The 23,099-nt window shown below is 38.0% G+C and overlaps 2 protein-coding genes across 3 annotated transcripts in view; both read left to right on the forward strand.

Moving 5' to 3' along the window:
• The window catches only part of LOC130919441 (glutathione hydrolase-like YwrD proenzyme), a 53,154-nt gene extending 49,378 nt beyond the window's left edge, over window positions 1-3,776 (forward strand). Inside the window, exon 11 of one of the 2 annotated variants that reach the window (XM_057842167.1) lies at window positions 3,281-3,776. In XM_057842167.1, coding sequence (XP_057698150.1) covers window positions 3,281-3,426 — 146 coding nt within the window. In that variant the 3' untranslated portion in view covers window positions 3,427-3,776. The remainder of the gene's footprint in view (window positions 1-3,280) is intronic. The other variant, XM_057842166.1, reaches the window with a different exon arrangement.
• A 5,129-nt stretch (window positions 3,777-8,905) lies between these two features.
• On the forward strand, window positions 8,906-21,274 carry tm4sf18 (transmembrane 4 L six family member 18). Its single transcript, XM_057840215.1, has 4 exons — window positions 8,906-9,307; window positions 15,605-15,673; window positions 16,388-16,530; window positions 20,322-21,274. The coding sequence occupies exons 1-4, from the start codon at window positions 8,921-8,923 to the stop codon at window positions 20,518-20,520; spliced, it is 798 nt and encodes a 265-aa protein (XP_057696198.1). The 5' UTR covers window positions 8,906-8,920; the 3' UTR covers window positions 20,521-21,274.
• The last annotated feature ends 1,825 nt before the right edge of the window (window positions 21,275-23,099 follow it).

The following is a 23,099-nucleotide window of genomic DNA, read 5'->3' on the forward strand; positions in this document are numbered from 1 at the left end:
GTGTCCAGGTCACCTCTGCCTTAAGAGTTGGCTTTGAGTTCGAGCTACAAAGAGCTTGCATGTTACCTGGCTGAGAGGGCTCGGTGCTGCTGGCAGCCGAGGTGACTGTTGAGGTTAGCTGAGCAGAACTGAGATATGGGTGCCTGCCTCCGTGTAGTCCCTGACAAAAGTCTTGTCGCTTATCCATTTTGGAGAAACAATTGCTAATAACTAATAATAAATGGCTCATATGAAAGCTAAGACCCTCCCAAATGATGTTGAATGTACAAAAATATAGTTGTTATACTGAAAAAAGATTTATCATTTAATGAAGACATAAAGGTCAAATTTGGGCAAGACAAAAGTTTTGTCGCCTACAGAAAGTAGTGTGAAAATTGGACAAAAAATACTTCAAATACAAAAATATGTTACATAACATAAGCGAATTAAGTAGTGGTGCAGTGAGATCCAAATTTAATATTTTGTATGACTTCCATGGAGTTGAAGGACTGCATCCATGCGGCTAGTCAAGGATTCATACAATTTATTGATGAAGTCATCAGGAACATCAAAGAAAGCAGTCTTGCATGCCTCCCAGAGTTCATCAACATTCTTGGGTTTCGTCTTCCATGCTTCCTCTTTCATCCTACCCCAGACATGCTCAATGATGTTCATGTCTGGTGACTGGGCTGGCCAGTCCTGGAGGATCTTGAGCTTCTTTGCGTTTTGGAACTTTGAGATAGAGATTGAAGTATGCGATGGAGCACCATCCTACTGCAGAATTTGTCCCTTTTTCTGGTTAGGAATTTAAGAGGCAGCTAAGATTTGTTGATATTTCAGTCTATTTATGTTGCCTTCCACCCTGCAGATCTCTCAGGGTGCAGACAATTAAAAAAATGCGTGGCATTTGCCAAGGCCCACAGCCTGTCAAAAGGATGGACACTGGAAAAGTGGCAAAAGGTGGATTTTTCAGATGAATCTTCCATTGAATTACACCACAGTCGCTGCAAATATTGCAGGAGACCTACTGGATCCCGCATGGATCTGAGATTCAATCAGAAAACAGTGAAGTTTGGTGGTAGCAAAATCATGGTCTGGGGTTACATCCAGTATGGGGGTGTGCGAGAGATCTGCAGGGTGGAAGGCAACTTAATAGTCTGAAATAGCAACAAATCTTAGCTGCCTCTTACATTCCTAAGCATAAAAAGGGACAAATTCTGCAGCAGGATGGTGCTCCATTGCATACTTCAATCTCTACCTCAAAGTTCCTCAAGGCAAAGAATATCAAGATCCTCCAGTACTGGCCAGCCCAGTCACCAGACATGAACATCATTGAGCATGTCTGGGGTAGGATGAAAGAGTAGGCATGGAAGACGAAACCCTAGAATGTTGATGAACTCTGGGAGGCATACAAGACCGCTTTCTTTGATGTTCCTGATGACGTCATCAATAAATTGTATGAATCCTTGCCGAACCGCATGGATGCAGTCCTTCAAGCCCATGGAAGTCATACAAAATATTAAATTTGGATCTCACAGCACCACTACTTAATTCGCTTGTTATGTAACATATTTTTGTATTTGAAGTACATTTTTTGTTCAATTTTCACACTACTTTCTGTAGGTGACAAAACTTTTGTCTTGCCAAAATTTGACCTTTATTTCTTCATTAAATGACAATTTTTTTTTTCAGTGTACATTCTACATCATTTGGGAGGGTCTTAGTTTTCATATGAGCCATTTCTGAGACCAATTGAATAATTAAAATTCAAGTTATTAGCAATTGTTTCTACAAAATGGATAAGCGACAAGACTTTTGTCAGGGACTGTAGCTACTGAGCATGCCAAATGTTTAGCACTCTGTGCGACTCCAAGGCCATATGTCCCATTGTGCCGAGCTTGAAGTTTTTACGGCACAGGCTGCACCCAGCCTCCCACTCATTCCCTGGTACAGCCTGAACCCAATCATATTTTGAGTCACGCAACCAAATGTGTTGAATCTGCACTTTCCCATCCCAAAGTTGCTGCGTGGACGACGACAGCCTGTTAGTGACTGACTGTACGTAAAGCTCCAACGTAATGCTGCATTTTCGAAAACGCGGAAATCTGGATTTTCCGACTGAAACAGTGCATTTATCGGTCAATGATCGATAAAGTCAGAGAAAATGAAAAATAATTTTTAGGGCTGTCAAAATTATCACGTTGACGGGCGTTAATTAATTTTTTAAAATTAATCACGTTAAAATATTTGACACAATTAACACAGATGCCCCGCTCAGACACATTTAAATGACGGTACAGTGAAACGCTCACTTGTTAATTGTGTTTTATGGAGTTTTGCCGCCCTCTGCTGGCGCTTGGGTGCAACTGATTTTATAGGCTTCAGCACCAATGAGCATTGTGTAAGTAATTATTGACATCAACAATGGCGGGCTACTAGATTATTTTTGATTGAAAATTTTACAACTTCTATTAAAACGAAAGCATTAAGAGGGGTTTTAATATAAAATTTCTATAACTTGTACTAACATTTTTCTTTTAAGAACTACAAGTCTTTCTATCCATGGATCGCTTTAACAGAATGTTAATAATGGTAATGCCATCTTGTTGATTTATTGTTATAATAAAGAAATACAGTACTTATGTACCGTATGTTGAATGTATATATCCATCTTGTGTCTTATCTTTCCATTCCAACAATAATTTACAGAAAAATATGGCATATTTTATAGATGGTTTGAATTGGGATTAATTGTGATTAATTATGATTAATTAATTTTTAAGCTGTAATTAACTCGATTAAAAATTTTAATCGTTTGACACCCCTAATAATTTTACGACACAACATTCCATACTTTTTTTGTTAGTTTACTTATTATACAGTTATTACCTCTATCACACAGATAAGTCGGGAAAATTAAGACATATGAGAATGAAATTTAAGACTTGTAAACAAAATTTAAGACCTTTCCAAGGCCTTAATTTACGGTTATCAAATTTAAGATTTTTTCAAATTTTAAGACCCCACGGGTACCCTGTATTGTATATATTTGCATTCATAAGATAATTTGCATTGCAACGTGTTTTACATAACATATTCTTTCTGAAGTACAGTTAATTTTGAAACCTATTCATGAGCAATAATTGATTATACACTTTGTTTTTACACATTGTGATAACATGTACGTGTAACTCACAATTCTAATAATAGCTGCTCACAAAAACCAGTCGAAGAAGGCCAAACAAGCCTTAGTTTTGGTCTTTTTTTTCTTCTTCTGTGTTTTCTCTGTCTGATAACGCAGGTCACAAGAGGTCTCAGTTTGGAAGGGGACAGATCATCACATTAGGAGATTGGTGGGACCCATCTGTCAATCACAATGACCATCCAACAAGGGTGTTGTGGGCAGGATCCGACCCCCGATCAGATGGATGTGCCATGGGATTCTAGACTGCTCAGTCACTTTTTAGTGATTAATTTACTTATCTTTGCCAATTTCACACTGCTGGTAAAGTGCCTACGATATGCCTATGTATCAATGTGAGTGTGAATGTTCGTTATGGTTAATTGTATGTGCATCCCACCGTTGATTGACTGCCCTTATTTTTTACTAGGATAAAAAACTGGGAAAAACAATGAATAAATGAAAGGTGGAAACCTGGAAAAGTGAAAACTGATGTCATGCTGTTGTCCATTTGTTTTAAACTAATCAGATCCCATTTTATGCGTCAGGTATCTGTGGACATATTTTACGAGTGTGTTGAAAGGATCAGAATTTTTTAGCACCTCCGTCAGATCAAATGGTCAACTCTGTTGACATGTAATTGAAAAGATTTACTGTCACATTTTACTTTGTCATTATATGTCTGTCAGTCATGAAAGATTTTGAATTTAAAACAGGAGATTAGCATGGGGACTCATTCCCAAAAATGACAGCACATATACGGTACTTTTTTTTTTTACAATGAGCATTTTCAGACCTGATTAAAATCTAAAGACCAGTTGAAAAACAGCTTGGATTTAGCTTTTGCACATTTGGATCGTAATGAGGTTTTAAGTAGGGCTACAATATGAAAAGCAAGAACAGGCAGTTTGACAAAAAACATTTTGAAAAGGTAATTTATTGGGAACAACAATTAAATTGAAATGGGCTGTTTATCGGCTGATCTATAGATTAATAGACACTTTTAAAAATGTCTGGATTTAGAAATGCTATGTTGGACTGCGCTTCCGTGTTGATCTACTTACATCCTCCAACTCTTGTGAGTGCTAAGGTTTGAAAAAAGAGCCATGTTGTTTTGCTCCATAATCACCCTGATTAACAGGACTTCTTACAGCAGCTTGGAGGCATTTCATATTACAGTGCAGTTTATCTGGATGTTGTGCATTCCACTTGGATTATGAGGCAGCTGTAAACGGACCTTTTCAAACCATGAAATTACAACTGCACTCCAGAATTGTTTTAGCTTTCTAACATGGTAATATTAGAGGTAAAGAAGTGCCCCTTTGACTTACAGTATACAGACCTGCTGAGTAATTGTGTAACTCTGACCTACAAGCATAAGCGGAGTATGACTTTTGTGGCAGCGGGGGAAAAAACATGTTGATTACCCCGAAAGGCAGTGTCGGCAATAAAATTAACTTACAAGATGTATGCTCGGATAGTAGCTTATCCCATGCTCGTATATCCCAGCTGTGTGCGTGTGTGCGCGCATTTGTCTGTCTGTCTTAGTGGAGAAGTAGACGCTGCATCCTTTTTGACTGAATATTTCTGCCAGGAATATTTATAATACATTAAAAAAAGAGTGTTTCATTTTATGTTTTCCATCATTTTTTAGGGGAATTCTAAATCAGGTTGCTTTGGACAGGCCAGGCTTGCTGGCCAAGCTCGTCGCATTGAATGGTGCTGGCCCTGTTGTACACTTAATGTCTTTAGTGGGACAAACTGAAACTCTGCTCTCTGGCGTTTCATGATTTACATCATTAACCCTTGGTTCTCGCTCAGTAGTTGTCGCTTTTGAAAGCTTAGGTTTGAAAAAATCACGTGGTTTTGGCTAAGCAAAGCAAATGACCGTCTCTAAGGTGCTAGGCACATGATCTGTTCGAAAAATAATTTTCACCCACTCTAAAAATATTTTTTTTGTTTATTTTTTTTTCATTTTTGCTGTTTGTTTTATTGCTTTACAGCTTTTATAGACAATATTTTGCCCTGGCAAAGTCTTAATTTTAAATTTATATAATATAATTACAGTACATGCAATGACATTTTTGGCTACCAGGGGGGGCTGTACCACCCCATAATCTCCGCGTGTGCCTACAAGGAAAAGCACAGTTTGAATATAAGTACAGTGATCCCTCGTTTATAGCGGTTAATGGGGACCAGAACCCCCTAAGAAAGGTGAAAAACCGCGAAGTAGCAGTCGTATAAATTCCGTACTGCACATTTACTGACAGAGCTCTGGGTTTGAGTCAAGTAGCTGGGCCTTCTGCAGAAGGCTTCCGACGGACGAGGAACATCGTGATGGGGACAGTGGTGTTTTTTTTTTTTTTTTTTTACCAAAGTAAAAGTATCCAAGAAAAAAATGTACTCAAGTAAAAGTACAAAAGTACTTGCTTTAGAATTTACAAGTAAAAAGTAAAAGTATTTTCTTCCCTATCAGGTGCATACCTCCACCTACTGTACAAGAGTGTGGTGGTTTATATTGGTCAATATCTTGTTAACCTGCCTAATCTTGCTTGTACTTGTGTTGCTGCCTCTAGTGCTTAGATTCGGTATAGTTGCACGGGGCTTATTGATTGCGCCGGAGGCATGAAAATGAAGCTATCAATTCAAAATGAGAAAAAAAGAAAACTATCAAAAGTAACGTAGGCAACAATTTGAAAAGTAGTGGAGTAAAAAGTCCAGATACCTGCAGTAAAATGGTAAATGGACAGTACTTATATAGCGCATTTATCTGCATGGTTACCATGCCCAAAGCGCTTTACAGTAGCACACATTTACCCATTCACGCACCAATGGGGCTGCTGCCATGCAAGGTGCTGTCAACCCATTGGAGGCAAATCAGGGTACAGTGCCTTGCCCAAGGGCACTTCGTCAGTGGGCAGTTGTAGCCAGGAATCGAACCACTGACCCTTTGGTCCAAGGACAAATCCAGATACCAACTGCGCCACGGCCACCCTACAGTGAAGTAAAGTAAAGTAAATGGAAAAAGTACCACTTCATATTTGCACTCAAGTAAAGTACAGATGCACAAAAATGTACTTAAGTACAGTAACGAAGTACTTTTACTTTGTTCTATTCCACCACTGGATGGGGAGTTGTTGGCCTTGTTTTTTTCTTTTGAGCAAAGATGCTCTCGTATAATGCCATGTCTTACTCAATACAGTTGATGAGCTCGACGGCTCCGGCCATGTTGTCGTTGATTTCATGGGCCTTTTGTTCAGGGTAAGGCCACAAAATTCGATTTCTTCATCGTCGTCTTCGGCTGTAATCCACAATCCAACACGATAACATGTTTTCCGTTTTCACAATTTTCTGGTTCTGTGTCACAACGCGCTTTGTAGCTCTACTAAAACATAACGAAGCAGTTTTGCAGATTTTCGCTTCATCCTTCCTTATGTATTTGTTCTAACCGTAATGGCGTGTTACAGCCTGCCTTAATCATGCTGGTAATTTCACATTCTCGTCCCCTGCCATGATGTGCAGCTCCCGGGATAAATCTACTCGTGCTCTTATTGGTCAATCTTGCGCCGGTAACCAATCACGTGTCTTGCATGAGTTAAAATCCTCTTGAGTCAGGGGTGTTGCTAAGCTTTGTAGATGCACACACTCTCTCCCCCAAAAATTAGGCCCAAATAAGACTCGGGACCCTAATATTGCTGCTGACCTTTGTATACGCTGCTATACAAATACATTTTAACTGGATTGAATTAAAAAAAAAAAAAAAATAGACATAAGCCTATCAACCCATCACTTGATTGATACACAGGGCATGTACAGTATATATTATATTATATTATATTATATTATATTATATTCATTCATTTTCCATGCCGCTTTTTCCTCACGTATATTATATTATATTATATTATATTATATTATATTATATTATATTATATTATATTATATTATATTATATTTTATACAAATATATACAGTGGCACCTCTACTTATGAAATTAATTGGTTCTGGAAGTTGTTTCGTAACCTGAAAATTCCGTAGGTAGAGATGCGTTTTCCCTGTAAATGCCCTAATCCATTCCAAGCCCCCCAAAATTCAGGCATAAATCTTTTATAATGCATAAAAATGCATCATAACATGTAGCATATACAGTGTATCACAAAAGCGAGTACACCCCTCGCATTTCTGCAGATATTTAAGTATATCTTTTCATGGGAGAACACTGACAAAATTACACTTTGACACAATGAAAAGTAGTCTGTGTGCAGCTTATATAATAGAGTTAATTTATTTTCCCCTCAACTAAAAATATAGCCATTAATATCTAAACCCCTGGCAACAAAAGTGAGTACACCCCTTAGTAAATACGTACATCCCTAAATGTCCAAATTTAGTACTGCTTGTCATTTTCCCTCCAAAATGTCATGTGCCTTTTTACAGGAGTGCTGTCAGCATTGCTGCAGAGATTGAAGAGGTGGGGGTTCAGCCTATTAGTGCTTAGACCATATGCCACACTCTACATCAAATTGGTGTGCTGGGCTGTCAGCCCAGGAGGAAGCCTCTTCTGAAGATGGTACACAACAAAGCCTGAGAACACTTTGCTGAAGACATATATAAGCCACACAGACTACTTTTCATTGTGTCAAAGTGTCATTTTGTCAGTGTTGTCCCATGAAAAGATAAATTATTGCCGAAATGCAAGGGGTGTACTCATTTTTGTGATAGACTGTACATCTTACAATTTGTTGCACAATAAACATGAAATCAGAGTTGTGCATAATGTAAAACAAAGAATAGAGAAAAGAATAAAAGTTAATACTGTCATGTAAACGCATGGGGCGAATGAAGAAGCTGGGAAACACACATACAAATACAGAAGAGGTACCTCTTAGCCAATTGGATGCCAAAAATGCTGGGCAATAGCCAATGCCAAAGCAGCTATAAGTATGTTACATTTACGGTAAACTTTGGGAGCTGCGAGTACCAGGCATACTGTATTTTTACCTTTTGTATCCTAAAATTTCTTTCAAAACGAGTCAATATTTTCCCGGTGAGGCGTCTCATAACCTGAAAATTCTGTATGTAGAGACATTCGTAAGTAGAGGTACCACTGTATATATATATATATATATATATATATATATATATATATATATATATATATATATGTATATATAAATAAAAATAAATATATTGGTAGAGCATTTTGACTTTGTAGTCACACTGAAGCTGTGAAATGTAAAGTAGCGAGGGATCACTGTATTCTAAATCTAGGACATCTGATCTGTTAGAAATATCATCTTGAGTTTTCATATTTTCCTTAAGTCAAAGATGAAGTACAACTTATTCAGATGCATCTCACTATTGTCAGTTTTCAAGATCTACATTTGTCACACAAATGTAAAAAAAAAAAAAAAAAATCGTTAATAATTTTGTTTGTGTTCTGTGCTTCAAATACAAAATTTAAGTATTTGACAGACTCTCAATTATACACACATGGCATTTGTGAAAGACTTACACACCCGCTTACATGTTTAGCACAACTCTGGTAGTTATTCAAAAATCAACTTGTCATTGTGACATCCTCATTCATTGTAAGGGAAAATAAACAGGTAAATGTAATTGGGCCTATAAGAAGATATTCAAACGCATACTCACCCATAAAACACACTTCCGCTCTCATATGGCATTTTTGAAACTTCTGATTATAAACTCAGAACAGCCATTGGTTAGATTATTTCCTCTGTGTGTGTTTCCTGGCCTATGTTGTTCCATTGTAGAAGTGCCTCTGAAGGGAAGGATTATCTGTCCAACACACAGGCTCTCAGCACTTGTGCTTGTTTCCTGACTCCCCAGCCAGCTGCCCTAACCATTCCTTACGCTTTCTCCATTCTCTCAGTCTACTCCAATTTGGTCTTTCCTCCTTGCACTTTTGGGTTTTTGTTTTTTCTTCCATTTTTCGGCCAAGTGATGTGTTGTTCAGTGGGCTTTGCCAGGTCTTTGGGCCTGGCTCTGTTACCTTTGGCTCTCTGTTGTATTGTTGCCAATCTGCTCCTCTTGTTTCCTATGGGAGAAATGACATACATACAGCTGGGGCGTCTGGCCAGCTACATCTTGTACTTTGGTGGCCTGGGTGGTGGAGGACTGCTGGTAAGTAAAAGCAAAAACTATATTTCTTGTATAACATTTGTATGATGAGATTATTCTCTGAAGAGGAACAATTAAGAAGCGTTTTCATTTTCTTTACACACTTGACATACAACTCTTATATAAAATGACAATATATAATTGTAAAAAGTTCTTGCTATTGAATTCATCTAATCTGGCAAAGAATATTTGCTTTTGGACAAATCAGTATTGTTGTTCAATATGTGTTACAGAAGTAAATTTTGAAGTAAACGGTATATTTTTTTAACTGTAGTGCAATAACAAAACATTATATATAACTCATTCTGAGGCAGAAAGGTAAACTAGTTCTGATTTATGAATTCACAATATTCATATTTGTGCATGTTGCAAATGCAGGAAATAAAATCACAATCATTTCTCTATGAATTGAAGTGAGCCATTTTTGGAAACCTGCTCATATCCACATTTACCATGCAAAAGTTTTTCCCCATTCAATCAAATTAATTGTTTAAAAGCACTAGCTTTGTTTATATACAGTAACACTGTGTTGATTATTTTTTAATTCACTGAAACTATACTACATGATGGCATTTATTGGATAGTTTTCGCTGAAAATAATTGAAATGTGGATATTTCTGGTCATTTATATCCCTTTATTATTGCAAAATTTGTTCATAGTATTTGCCAAAGTCTTTTTGGCTTAATTCGGTCAGCATGGGTCTACTTTTGTCTCCTGAGAACAGAAACGTTCTGTGTGAAGAAACAGTTAATCCTTCTACATGGTGCTGATCTGTGGGGTTTATGCTCCCACTGAGCCATTCACTTTGTTTCGGTTTTAGGCGAGGAAACATGAGAAATTATATTTTCTCACACAAGATTCAGATTGTTTACTTGTGTGGCAAAGAGAGGTCTTTCAAAATCAAATTTTACTCTTTCAGTTTAGTTTGTGTTTATTAAAGATGGGCAAAAACTTTTGATAATGCTTATTTTTCATTTCCAAAAATTATTCGGAGTTACTTATGACTAAAATTTGGAATTTATCTGGCCTCTCTGTTCTCTTTCGGTTTCTATAACGACAAAACTGGTGTGGTGGTATTGTATGTGTGTGCTTACATGCGTGCGTGCGTACATACAAAAGTGTGAATATGTGGACGTGCACGTTTGCTTGGGAAAAAGCAAGACCTTGGGAACTTCCCTCCCTCTAGGATGTGACTGAACTTCCTGTGAGCAATGACAGGACACAGGGTTACAGGGAACTTTGGATAACTTAAAGGAATGTGAAATTACTCATCACTAATTGAAGTTTGTCATAACCTCATCCACACCATATCCTGTCTTTTTTTGAAGCGGATATAGTGGTATGAAAAAGTTTGGGCATCCCTGATCATTTTCAAGATGTTACTTTCTAGATCATCGCTTGTATAGATAAACAATTTAAATATATCGTATAACACAAACACAGTAATATTTAAGAAGTGAAAACAAGTTCATAGGGGTTAAGGAATGTGTGCAGTAATTATCTAAACAAAAGAAGCCTGGTGCATACATTTTGGGACACTTTTTTTCTTGATGTGAATTGCCTTCAGCGTCAGTTATTGGAACACAAATTTTGTTTAGTAAGCTCATTGACCCTTGACTTACACGTACAGGTGAATCCAATCATGAGAAAGGGTATTTAAGTGTTTCTCCTCTGAATCTTCCCTGAAGATGAGAGCCTCAAAACTACTGGCAAATGACTGGAAAACAAAGATTTTTCAACATGTTTGTGATGGTGGGATGAAGCCTCATGAGACATCAAACCACTTGAGCCAATTGGTTCGAGAAAGGGTTCATTTCTGGGAGCTTCATGTTTGCACCGTACCACCTACTGGCTAAGTGTATAATCACAGTCAGTTGTCTCTCAATGACGCGCGATTTGTTTATTTAGTGTGTGTGCGAAGGAATCATTTTGCAAAATATTGTTTAACCAAATCATATATGTACTGTACATAAATGATCATATTTATATATATTCCCCCCATGACCTTCGTGAGGATAAGCGGCTTCGAAAATGAATGACTGAATGAATATATATTCAACATTCTTTTTATTGTTTTCCAAATGTTAAATTTGGCATACATCGTCAGAAGTGGGATCAAACTCACATAGTGTATGAGGGGACAGTGCTCTTGAAACAAACAAACAAACAAACAAACAAACAAACAAACAAACAAACAAACAAACAAACAAACAAACAAACAAACAAACAAACAAACAAACACACAAACAAACAAAAAGGACCTATACATACAAAACAAAAATCACACACATACTCACAAACGGTACCTCAACAGTCTTAAATATATATGATATGGCAGGGGTGGGCAAACCGGTCCTCAAAGGCCGCAGTGGGTCCCGGTCTTTGTTACAAGCAGTGTTGACTGATTACTCTCTTTCAGTATTAAGCAATCTAACGCGTTCATGTTTCTAAATCAGTATTCTGATTAAAGTTAGTTTCCTTCGTGTCTGTGCGTTACTATTTTGTTATTGGCACTTAATGTATGTAGAATGAAGAATATTGTAGTCATGTACTAAGAGGGTTTTGAATAGAAAATGTTAGGTTTCCATCTTCTTAATACGGGTTCGTTTCCATAGTAACCGCTGAGTGAGTGAGTCAAAGTGTTTCGGGACTGAGAGAGGCGTGTGCCAATGCGGGTGCATATTCGAAGTCGAGTGCAGCCACCTGTTGAGATGTGCGACGGAATGTTGATCTGTGTGCGTCCATAATTGCTTGTACTTTTCCTTCATTCTGGAGGGTTCCAGCGATAGACCCTAATCACGTGACGTCACAACTCCGCCTCCCTGACTGGTGCCGCCATATTGTCCGTCAGCTCAACGTGTTTACATGTTACCGCTACGTACATTCCTCCTATTACTGTGTGTTTTTCTGCTTGTCTAAGGAATCACCGCCTAGTAAACAAACCCAAAAACCTTCCTGACAATCGTTAACATCGATTAATCAAAATGGTGAAGGCATGTGTGGCGGTTGGTTGCAGTAACAGAGAAGATAAACGGTCATTTTAGTAGTTGCTGTGTGCCCATTGTTAAAAGGGCAAATCTCTAAAGCAGCACGGTTTGTTTATCTCGGTCCATGATGCGTTTGTGTCGACAGTCGTCAGACAGCGGCGAAAACATCAATATGATGCCAACACGATCGCAGACATAATCAGACGGAGACTATGAAGCTCGTCACCACGGTCGCGCAGCAAGAAGGTGAGCCCAACAACAGGTGTTGTGCCGAAAAATAGCCGCCCTACGTGAAATGTCCCCCCTGACGGGAGTGGCCACATGGAAACGACTTTCTTGTACCGTGAATATGTATTATTTTACTCTGCTTGAACTAATAAATGTCATATCTGTGTGATTGTCATTGGGATATGGTCGTGAAAACCTCTAGACTAATACATTTCTGTTCAAAGATGGTTATGTGGCCCAGTCCACAATTTGTTACTAAAATACAGTACTAATATTTTGTGTAATTTAATTATTTAAAACTGGTCTTACAGTCGTTAATCCATTACTGTAATGCGTCCATGAAAACATCTGATGTTTTCACGTCAATAAAACGTTATAAATAAGCGCTCCCGTCAGGGGGGACATTTCACGCGGGGCAACTATTTTTCGGCACACACCGGCCCGTTGTCGATCAAGTTTCATTTTACAACGGTGATGCTCAGCTGACCAAATGTTGGTTTATATTCGGGCCGGTGCCGATTTTGGGTACCCGACTCCTCATCGTGACATAAACTGGAGTATGATTGGAAATTTTGTGGTCTCAGGACGAGCTCTGACGCACGGGATGGGAGGAAACATCGGTTTGGGCATGAAATATGGATCTGGCGACTGGATCGACCGAAGCTTTTCCAAATAACGGCTTTTATGCAACTCATCCAATGAGTTTACAGCGTCTGAAAGCACCGGGGCTTCCATAATTTGCAAGTGAATCCACCTTTAGAAACTACGATCATTGACAATACGGACACACAATGACGGACAATATGGCGGCACAATACAGCGATCATGTGATTGTGTGACGTTGGTGATTGGGGCCTATAGGTTGGGGCCGCTGCATGCTCATAAATCCAAGTGTTACATTTTTTATTGGTTGTTTACAGCTGGAAAACGCTGTTAGGCAAGGGAAGACGACTTGTACGTTGATGGACGTATATCGAGACTACGTACGTTTTACTTTGATGATGGACAGATTGAATCCCGGGAGCGGCTGAGAGGCAAGGGCTGGGACAGACGGCGGACCGTCCGCTCGATCCCGAGATCCAACTACGAACTTTTTAACTGCAGCAACTTTAAGATACGCTATTGGAGCTGGAATTACCAAGGACAGCAGTAGGAAGCCCGTCTGAATGACGCAGAGGGTCTCGTAATGTCGGGTGAAAGTTTGGCACCCTTAAGCGTTGCTGTCTGATAATACATTCCTCATATGCTTAACTTTCATTGATATTTTTCTAATAATTTTATAAATTGTGATTTATTGACCCGTTTTGCACATGCACCAATCGTTTTCAATACAACAATGGTCTCATGTTGTTCAAATGTTTTTTATTGTGATCATTATCATAAAAAAGAATGACATACTATTTTTGTTAATACTGTATGTACATACCATGTAGTATTTCCTTGTAACAACAAAATCCGTGTCAGCCATTCTGCATTCTGCAAATGTAATATAATGTGTAATTTCCGCTCAATTTGGTCACTCAAGTGGCCAGCGTATCAGCCTCACGTCAACACAGGCAGACAGGTTGTCATAATTCGTCCACAAATGATCAACAAAGTGATAAGAACAATCATACAATCTCATCTACATCGTGCTGATTCCATTTATGTAGATTCCGTGAGTCCCGCTGCTTTAATATTGCAGTTTTAACTTTGTCAAAACGCTGCTTACTTCAACCGTAATTTATGTTGTTTTTTGTGAAGTTTCGGAAGTTCGAGGCAGACATTGTCCAAGATGGCGCCAACCATATTTAGCTCAGGAAACTTGTCTTGGGCGGAAAACACAGACAAGGCTGAAAAAGCAGTTTCTGCTCTTGCACCCCTTTAAAATTAACTGCTGTATTTTATGCCAAAAGAACTGTTGTGTTCGATAGAACTATAGGCCTATGTCTATATTCTGCCATAGCAGAGTCATGGCGCACTAAGCCTCCGAACTATTTTTAATTTGTCCGTTTTACCCTGAAAACCCTCGTTTACAGACTTCGCGCAACCACTTTTCTTTCAACCTAGCCATAAAAAGAAGGTAAGTAATTATATTTATTATTCAAAATGTCTGTCATTTTTAGTTTAGAATCATTAATTGATGTCTAATATTTAGTTAAAAAAAAAAAGAGAGACGTAAAAAAATTATTCACTCGCATATTTTAAACTTTTAAACAAATGCCGTCATAATGAAAAATTTGGCGTCTGTAAAAAAGTCACGGATATTTACCTCATAACTATCGCTTAATTCTATTTTTTTTGTTACTGTCACATTTTCCCCCATATGTTAGATGATAAATATTCGATCCAAACAAAAAATAAAAAATAAAATAAAAAATAACGTTTAAAAGGGTAACTACATGAAAAAGAAAATCTCAACCATCTGCATCGCGACATTTCTTCTATCACCATGTTTCACCTAAAAAATAAAAATAAAATCCGGCTCTGGCCATTCACAGCTGTGTCTTGACACTCGATGATACATGCTACATGAAGTTTTTGGATCGAAACATGGTAGGTACGCGATAATATCTCGTTATAATCGTGGTGTCTTTAATGCTGCTCTCGCGTGCTCTCGCCTCCAGTTAGGGTTTTGCTGTTTTAAAAAAAAAAAGTTTTTTTTTTTTTAAATGCCCTCCTGTTCAAAATTTTTCTTTCCCCATTAAATTGAGATTTTAAGCTTTCCAATGATGTATCACTTGTGCATATCGGACAATTTTTAAATTTGGCCAAATTGGGGGTCTCAGAGCGGAACTTCAAGTCACCATAGTGTTTTCCGCCCTATACAAACATATAAAGTCCATTATTGTGGCAAAAGCAGAATCTACTACATACTGATGTAATTTTTCTGTTGGGTTGCCACAATTTATGCACCTGCCTTCTTATTTTCTTTTCACCTCTTTTCAAATATTACTGTGCTTCTTTGGTATTTGCCTGAAATTGTTGATCCATACAACCAATGATTTATAAAAGAAAATTATCAGGGGTGCCCAAACCTTTTCATAGTGGGGAATTTCTCTGACATTTGTGGCAATTAACAATTTTTTTCCTATTATATTTTAGATACTTGTTCCTGCTATAACCTTCATCACTTTGGGGAAATGCAGTTGCTGCTGGAATGAGAGCTTTATGGTAAGATACTCATCAAACATCATATCACACTCATTTTAGCATATCACTATTGATATGCAACATTTGTTTTCATGTATTCTTTTCACAAAACACAACATGTTCTGTTTGGCATTTGTGTCACCTATTGCACTATCCCCTTTGGTAGATGGTATGCTAATGCTAATCCAGCAGTGATTATTAAACAAAGCTCCCTTTGTTGGTTAACACAGCACACAGTAGATTTGGAACACACAAGTCAAGCCACATGTGCAGCTGTGTGTGTGAGTGCGTGTGTGTGTTCTCAGAGCAGCTGCCTCTTATTTGTTTCAAAATACGTCTTATTCGTCGATTACTGTAACTCACTGCTCTTCGGTTTCCAAAATAAGTCCCTCCAGAAACTGCAGCTCCTCCACACCTCAGCAGCACACCTCATCGCTCAGACCCCCACTACACACCACATCACCCCCATCCTCTGTCAACTTCACTGGCTCCCAGCAAAACTAAGAATCTATTACAAGATCCTTGTCATTACCTTTAAAGCACTCGACTTTATTTACTCTTATCCTGCTTTTAATCTAATGTTATTCCTGTTGAGCTATTGTGTTCCCATCATTCTTGTAAAGCGTCTTTGCGTATCTTGAAAAGCGCTCTAGAAATAAAATGTATTAATATTATTATTATTGTTCTACCTGTACTGAATGTATTCAAATAATTATGTATTCTCTTGCCATTCAGATGTGTGGGTCAGTGTTGGCTGCAGTGGTGGGGCTGATAGGGGCAAGCTACTGTTTCGTCATCTCAGGCCTAGCCTTGATACAGGGTCCACAGTGCTTCACGTCTCTTGGGTGGGCTTATCCATTTGCAGATCAAGGAGGACGGTAGGAGCATACTGTCCATTATAAAATATATATTTTTTGTTCATTTCATTCATTTTTGTTGTTTATTGCTTTACAACTTCTATAGACAACATTTTAACGGCAAAATCTTTATATACAAGTTTAGTATGAAAGTCAATTACATGCAATGACATTTTTGGCCACCAGGGGGAGCTATGCTTGAATAGGTATAACAAGACACATACTGGTATAGACCCTACCCACGTGACGTCACAACTCCGCTCTCCTGAATGGTACCGCCCACTTGTCCGTCAAAACATAGTGTTAACCTGTTACGGCTACGTACATTTCTCCTATTTACGGCGTGTTTTTCTGCTCCTTAACATTAATAATCAAAATGGTGAAGGCGTGTGTGGCTGTTGGTTGCACTAACAGAGAAGATGGAAGGAGAGACTTGAAGTTTTACCGTATTCCGAGGGATCCAAAGAGAGCGAAATGGACGGCTGCAATTCGACGTGAAAACTGGGCACCAAAAAATCACCACAGACTATGTAGTAGTCATTTTATATCCGGTAAGATGCATTTAAGATATACTTAGAGGGTTTTGGGCTGACAAATAACCACAATTAAGATCATTGCGAGGCTAATCGCCGACAACATACGACGTAGTACGACATAGTTTCAAATTCAAGATGTTTGTGACTTCCCTTTCTTCCACCATCGTTATTTTTTGAATAATATTTAGCTGGTACCAAGTGAAAGAAACTGGCCTCGTCTACGGGGCTGACAAATAACCACAATTAACATCATTGCGAGGCTAATCGCCGACAACATACGACGTAGTACGACATAGTTTCAAATTCAAGATGTTTGTGACTTCCCTTTCTTCCACCATCGTTATTTTTTGAATAATATTTAGCTGGTACCAAGTGAAAGAAACTGGCCTCGTATACGGGGCTGACAAATAACCACAATTAAGATCATTGCTAGGCTAATCGCCGACAACATACACGTATGTATGTAGTGAGAGTGCTATCGCTAAACCATATAAACATTAAAAGCCTTAACTCCATTGACAAATGACATGAAATACATTAGACTTGACAGTGGATGTTAGCAATAACAAAAGATTTTGAATTGAAAATTTCGTGACTCACCTTTCCAAGCACAAGATAGATTCCTGCCGAATTTTCGTGGACGAGGACCTGTTTCACCCAACCAGCAACGAAGTATTTATAAGCCTCCTAGCTCTTGAAGTTTTTCAAATTTTCGTGAGAATAGGCTGATTTTGTGTGGACAAGATAATTGTAAATATCAGCGTAGCAGATGTCAGGCAGACAGGGCGAAGACAGTGGGTCGAAAAGCATTGATTTGGGCATCAAATATGGATCTGGCGACTGTATAGAACGAAGCTTTTCCACATAACGCCTTTTATGCAACACATCCAGTGAGTTTACGGCATCAGAAAGCACCGGGTCTTCCATGAAATGCATTTTAAATTCCTCGATCAATTGAAAACAATGCTAATACAGAGACAAAATGACGGACAAGTGGGCGGAACCACACAGCGAGCACGTGGTTTTGTGACGTCGGTGGGTAGGGTATATACTGTATAACTGTTGGTGAAGCGTGTGCAGCACACATAAAAACTGATACACTTGAAATTAGGGCTGCAGCTATCGATTATTTAAGTAATCAATTAATCTATCAGTTAGTTCAAATATTCTAGTCATCGGATTAGGAACATTTAATGCATTGCAAAATAAATTTTAGGAAATGTAAAACAAAGGCTTGCTAAGATTGCACTTTCAAAAGAGCATTAAATGCAATTAAAAAAATAAAATTCCTGAGTGTTTTTTCAAACGATGCAGAATTGCACTTTCATTTCACAAGAGCAATATACTGCTGGCCAAAAGTATTGGCAATCCTGCAATTCTGTCAGATAATGCTTAATTTCTCCCAGAAAATGATTGCAATTGCAAATTATTTGGTATTAATGTCTTCATTTTTTTGCTTGCAATAAAAAAAACAAAAGAGAATGGGGGAAAAATTAAATCAATATAATTTTACACAAAACTCCAAAAATGGGCTGGACAAAAGTATTGGCACCCTTTGAAAAATCGTGTGATACTTTTCTAATTTGTGTAATTAACAGCACCTGTTACTTACCAGTGGCACATAACAGATGGTGGCAATAACTAAATCACACCTGCAGCCAGTTAAAATGGATTAAAGTTGACTCAACCTCTGTCCTGTGTCCTTATGTGTACCACATTGAACATGGAGAATACAAAGACCAAAGAACTGTCTGAGGACTTGAGAAGCAAAACTGTGAGGAAGCATGTGCAATCTCAAGGCTACAAGTCCATCTCCAAAGACCTGAATGTTCCTGCGTCTACCGTGCGCAGTGTCATCAATAAGTGTAAAGCCCATGGGACTGTGTCTAACCTCCGTAGATGTGGACGGAAAAGAAAAATTGACAAGACATTTCAACAAAAGATTGTGCGGATGGTGGATAAAGAACCTCGACTAACATCCAAACAAGTTCAAGCTGTCCTACAGTCCGAGGGTACAACAGTGTCAACCCGTACCATCCGTCGGCGTCTGAAAAGGGACTCTATACCCAGGGACACCACCTATGACCCAGAGACATAAAAAAGCCAGGCTGGAGTTTTCCAAAACTTACCTGAGAAGGCCAAAAACGTTTTGGAAGAATGTTCTCTGGTCAGATGAAACAAAAGTAGAGCTTTTTGGGAAAAGGCATCAACATAGTTTACAAAACGAGGCCTTCAAAGAAAAGAACACGGTCCAACACAGTCAAACATAGTGGAAGGTCCCTGATGTTTTGGGGTTGCTTTGCTGCTTCTGGCACTGGACTGCTTGACCGTGTGCATGGCATTATGAAGTCTGAAGACTACCAACAAATTTTGCAGCATAATGTAAGGCCAAGTGTGAGAAAGGTGGGTCTCCCTCAGAGTTTATGGGTCTTCCAGTTGGACAATGACCCAAAACCACTTCAAAAAGCACTAGAAAATGGATTGAGAGAAAGCACTGGAGACTTCCAAAGTGGCCAGCAATGAGTCCAGACGGGAATCCCATAGTACACCTGTGGAGAGATCTGAAAATAGCAGTTTACAGAAGGCACCCTTCAAATTTCAGAGACCTGCCGCAGTTGGCCAAAGAAGAATGGTCTAAAATTCCAGCAGAGCATTGTAAGAAACTCACTGATGGATACCGGAAGTGGTTGTTCGTAGTTATTTTGTCTAAAGGTTGTGCTACCAAGTATTAGGCTGAGGGTGCACATTCTCTTGTCCGGCCCATTTTGGGAGTTTTGTGTAAAATGATAATGATTTCGTTTGGTTTTTTTTTTCATTCTCTTTTGTGTTTTTTCATTGCAAGCAAAATAAAAGAAGATATTACTACCAAAGCATTTTCAATCATTTACTGGGAGAAATTGAGCATTATCTGACAGAATTGCAGGGGTGCCAATACTTTTGGCCAGCAGTGTAGGTGTTGTCTTTCGTTTGAAACCCTTTTCAGTCCAGCCTTTTCTGGAAAAACAATACAAGTAAACAACCACAAAGGGAGCACTACAAACTCATCTGTGGCACATTAGAACTTACATTAAAAACTTTGAATTACTAGTACTTGTATTATTCCGTGTGTCCTAGCAGTTTAGCAGTACAAGTGGAAAAATATACAACTAAAAAAAAGTAAATAAAATTATGACGCAAAATAAAAGCATACCCTCCATTTTATCCAAATATATTTGTGTTTCTATTCAGTTTGTGTTCCTGCATTTCTTGATTTTCTTTCCTATATCTCGGTTTCAGGTATTTGCTCCAATCAGAGACGTGGTCTGTGTGCCTCCAGCCGCTGCATATTGTCGAGTGGAACGTGACCCTGTTGTGTGTCCTGTTGGGTCTGGCAGTGCTAGAGTTCATCCTGTGCCTCTTACAGCTCGGCAGCGGTTTAGTCAACGCTGTCTGTCGACCTTGTTGCTATAAGCAAGAGTACAGTTTGAATGCTTAGGCACAAACACATTTACATACGCCTAAATATACATTGCAATATCTACTGTACGGTATACACCGAAGGCCATGCATGTCAACAGCTCAGATCTATTACAGTTTAAAGAAAGCACACAACATCAATACTAAGATTACACAAAACCTATTTGCAGTCCATGAAATCAAGGAAATGTACAATGATGAAACACTTCACTGCTATTGAGGTATTGGGTTCATTAAGTCTTCCGACACTCTTATTTTGTTGTGAATAATATAGCAAGGCACAGACATTCACTGAGAAGAATAATCTGTCTCACACAGTACTTGTTTTTGTTAATATAGAACAATCATGTTTTTATTAGCTCTTAACTTGAAGAAACTTAGCAGCTGGTGGGAGAAAAAAAATGCAATGATCAAATAGTCCTTATTTGTTCACTAATAAACTAAAGGTGTCTTGTACATGTTTTCTTTTGTGTTGTTAAAAATTGCGTTAAAAAGTATTAGTCAGTCTGACCTAAATGTGCCCGTTTTTGTGAAAAAATTAAGATATAGGTATTTGTTCTATCGGGTAATGTTGCATTGGTTCATGCCTACAAAATGCATTTGTACATTTGTTCCTATTTTGAATTATTTTGTTGTACATTTTTCTTTGGTTCTTAAATCCTAGTTTGGTGTGAACAATTGTTTTATATAAATATATATATTTTAGTGACATATTTTTATAATGTTTGTGCTGCCTTGAATAAAACCAGATCCATTTTGAGTGTGTATGTGTGGTGGGCAGTGATGTAACTCAAGCTATTTTGTCAGGGCAAATACCGTAATTTTGGGACTACATGCCGCTACTTTTTTTCCCCTCATTTTGAATCATGCGGTTTATAGTCCAGTACGCCATATTTGCACGTTTATTTGGGTTAATGGGTAACACTTTATTTGACAGCGGCGTCATAAGACTGCCATAAGACTATCATAATTATGACATGACACTATCATGGGCATTAATGAATGCTTATGACAGATGTCATTAAGTATCATCGGGCAAATCATGTCACTAACTCCATTCATGTCCAGCTCGGATCTTTTACATCTATTCAAAAGTGAAATAATTTGCCGGATGAGATGACACAAAATGACATGTGCCATAAGCATTCATTAATGCTCATCGCAGTGTCATGATATAATGATGATGGTGTTATGACAGTTTTATGGTGCCACTGTCAAAGTGTTACCAAATACCATAGCTAGCAATGAATGAAACAACTGGGACAGTAACTGAAGAACTAATTAGCACAGAAGATGATTTTTTTTTTTTTTTTTTTTTTTCTTTACATCTGTAGCGCTGCAATGCATGGAAGGAGGCATGTTGGATGACAACAGTGTTGCCAGCAAGTGGCAGTAGAGGTTGACTGTCTCCCCTAAGGGAGCAATTATGGCCAGATGAAGCTTCTTGAAGCATTAAACCTTTGCAGCCAATTTGTTCAAAGCTTCATGGTGGTTCATTTGGTAAAATAAAGCTTGAACGGTTAATATCTTTTTGGTGCAAATATCCCATAATACTATGAGGACAGCTGAGACTTACAGATATATTCCAGTGTGGCTTATCTATGAAAAAATGCCATTTTCGTGTCAAATTTGGAGGGTGGCGGCTTATAGTCAGGTGCGCCGTATAGTCCAAAAATTACGGTACTCATTTTTCTTTTGAATATCACATGATAGACTCTTAGGATCTAGATACGGAGAAGGTTCATAATACAGTAATTAGCATTTTGGGTCTTTGGCTTTGGTCCACAATAAAATGCAACATTTGAACATAGGAATCATGCCCAAATCCCTTTCAGTCAAGATGAATACTCACAACAACATAATATGTTGGCTAATTAACCTAAAATAAAACACTGGACGACGTACTCACTAATAATAATTTAAAAAAAAAAAAAAAAAGGAATCGAAAGTATCCATCATGAACTGTCATGCATTATAAGAATGGTAGCCGGCTCCTCTCCGTGGAGTTGAATAAATAAATTGAGTCAATTTCGTTGAGAATGCAATCATTTGTCCAAAAATTCCATATAAAAATCCCTCAATCAGATCATCATTCAGATTAACAACGTTGGTAGATTGCATTTGCAAATCCAATTAGAAATCATGTATTAGAGTTGGGAATCTTTTCTATGAGGTCGATTCGATACAAATCTAGATACATGTGCTGCGATTAGATACAAAGATAAAATCTGTAAAAGCAATGGTTCAATTATTATTCAGTTACATTTGGTAGGGATACAATTCAATATGATGGGGAAATAAAGCAATGAGATTATTTTCTTATGTACAAATCATAAACACCCCAACTATGTAAAATTATTGTCCAGTTTTTTTTTTTAAATAGTTAAGCCTTTTTATTCCTGAGTCTTTTTTTCTTTATTGAAAAGTAACAATAACAAGCTCAGGTAAATAATGAAAACTTCAAAAAGAATTATTGAATGCCATTTGTTGGATGGGATCTGGAAATATAAAAAGAAAATTTACACACAAGAACTTTTCCCTTTACAATTACATTAGGTTAAGAAGAAATGTGCCACATTTTGGCCTAGTCTATAAGCA

This window comes from Corythoichthys intestinalis, chromosome 7 (assembly GCF_030265065.1).
Source record: "Corythoichthys intestinalis isolate RoL2023-P3 chromosome 7, ASM3026506v1, whole genome shotgun sequence".
NCBI classification, from domain to species: Eukaryota; Metazoa; Chordata; class Actinopteri; order Syngnathiformes; family Syngnathidae; genus Corythoichthys; species Corythoichthys intestinalis.

Excerpts from the sequence above, each read along its gene's own strand:
- tm4sf18 (XM_057840215.1), top strand. The coding sequence starts at position 8,921 with ATGTTGTTCCATTGTAGAAGTGCCTCTGAAGGGAAGGATTATCTGTCC. Across the intron at positions 9,308-15,604 it reads TGGGTGGTGGAGGACTGCTG|ATACTTGTTCCTGCTATAAC; the intron begins GTAAGTAAAAGC and ends ATTATATTTTAG. Across the intron at positions 16,531-20,321 it reads TTTGCAGATCAAGGAGGACG|GTATTTGCTCCAATCAGAGA; the intron begins GTAGGAGCATAC and ends TCTCGGTTTCAG.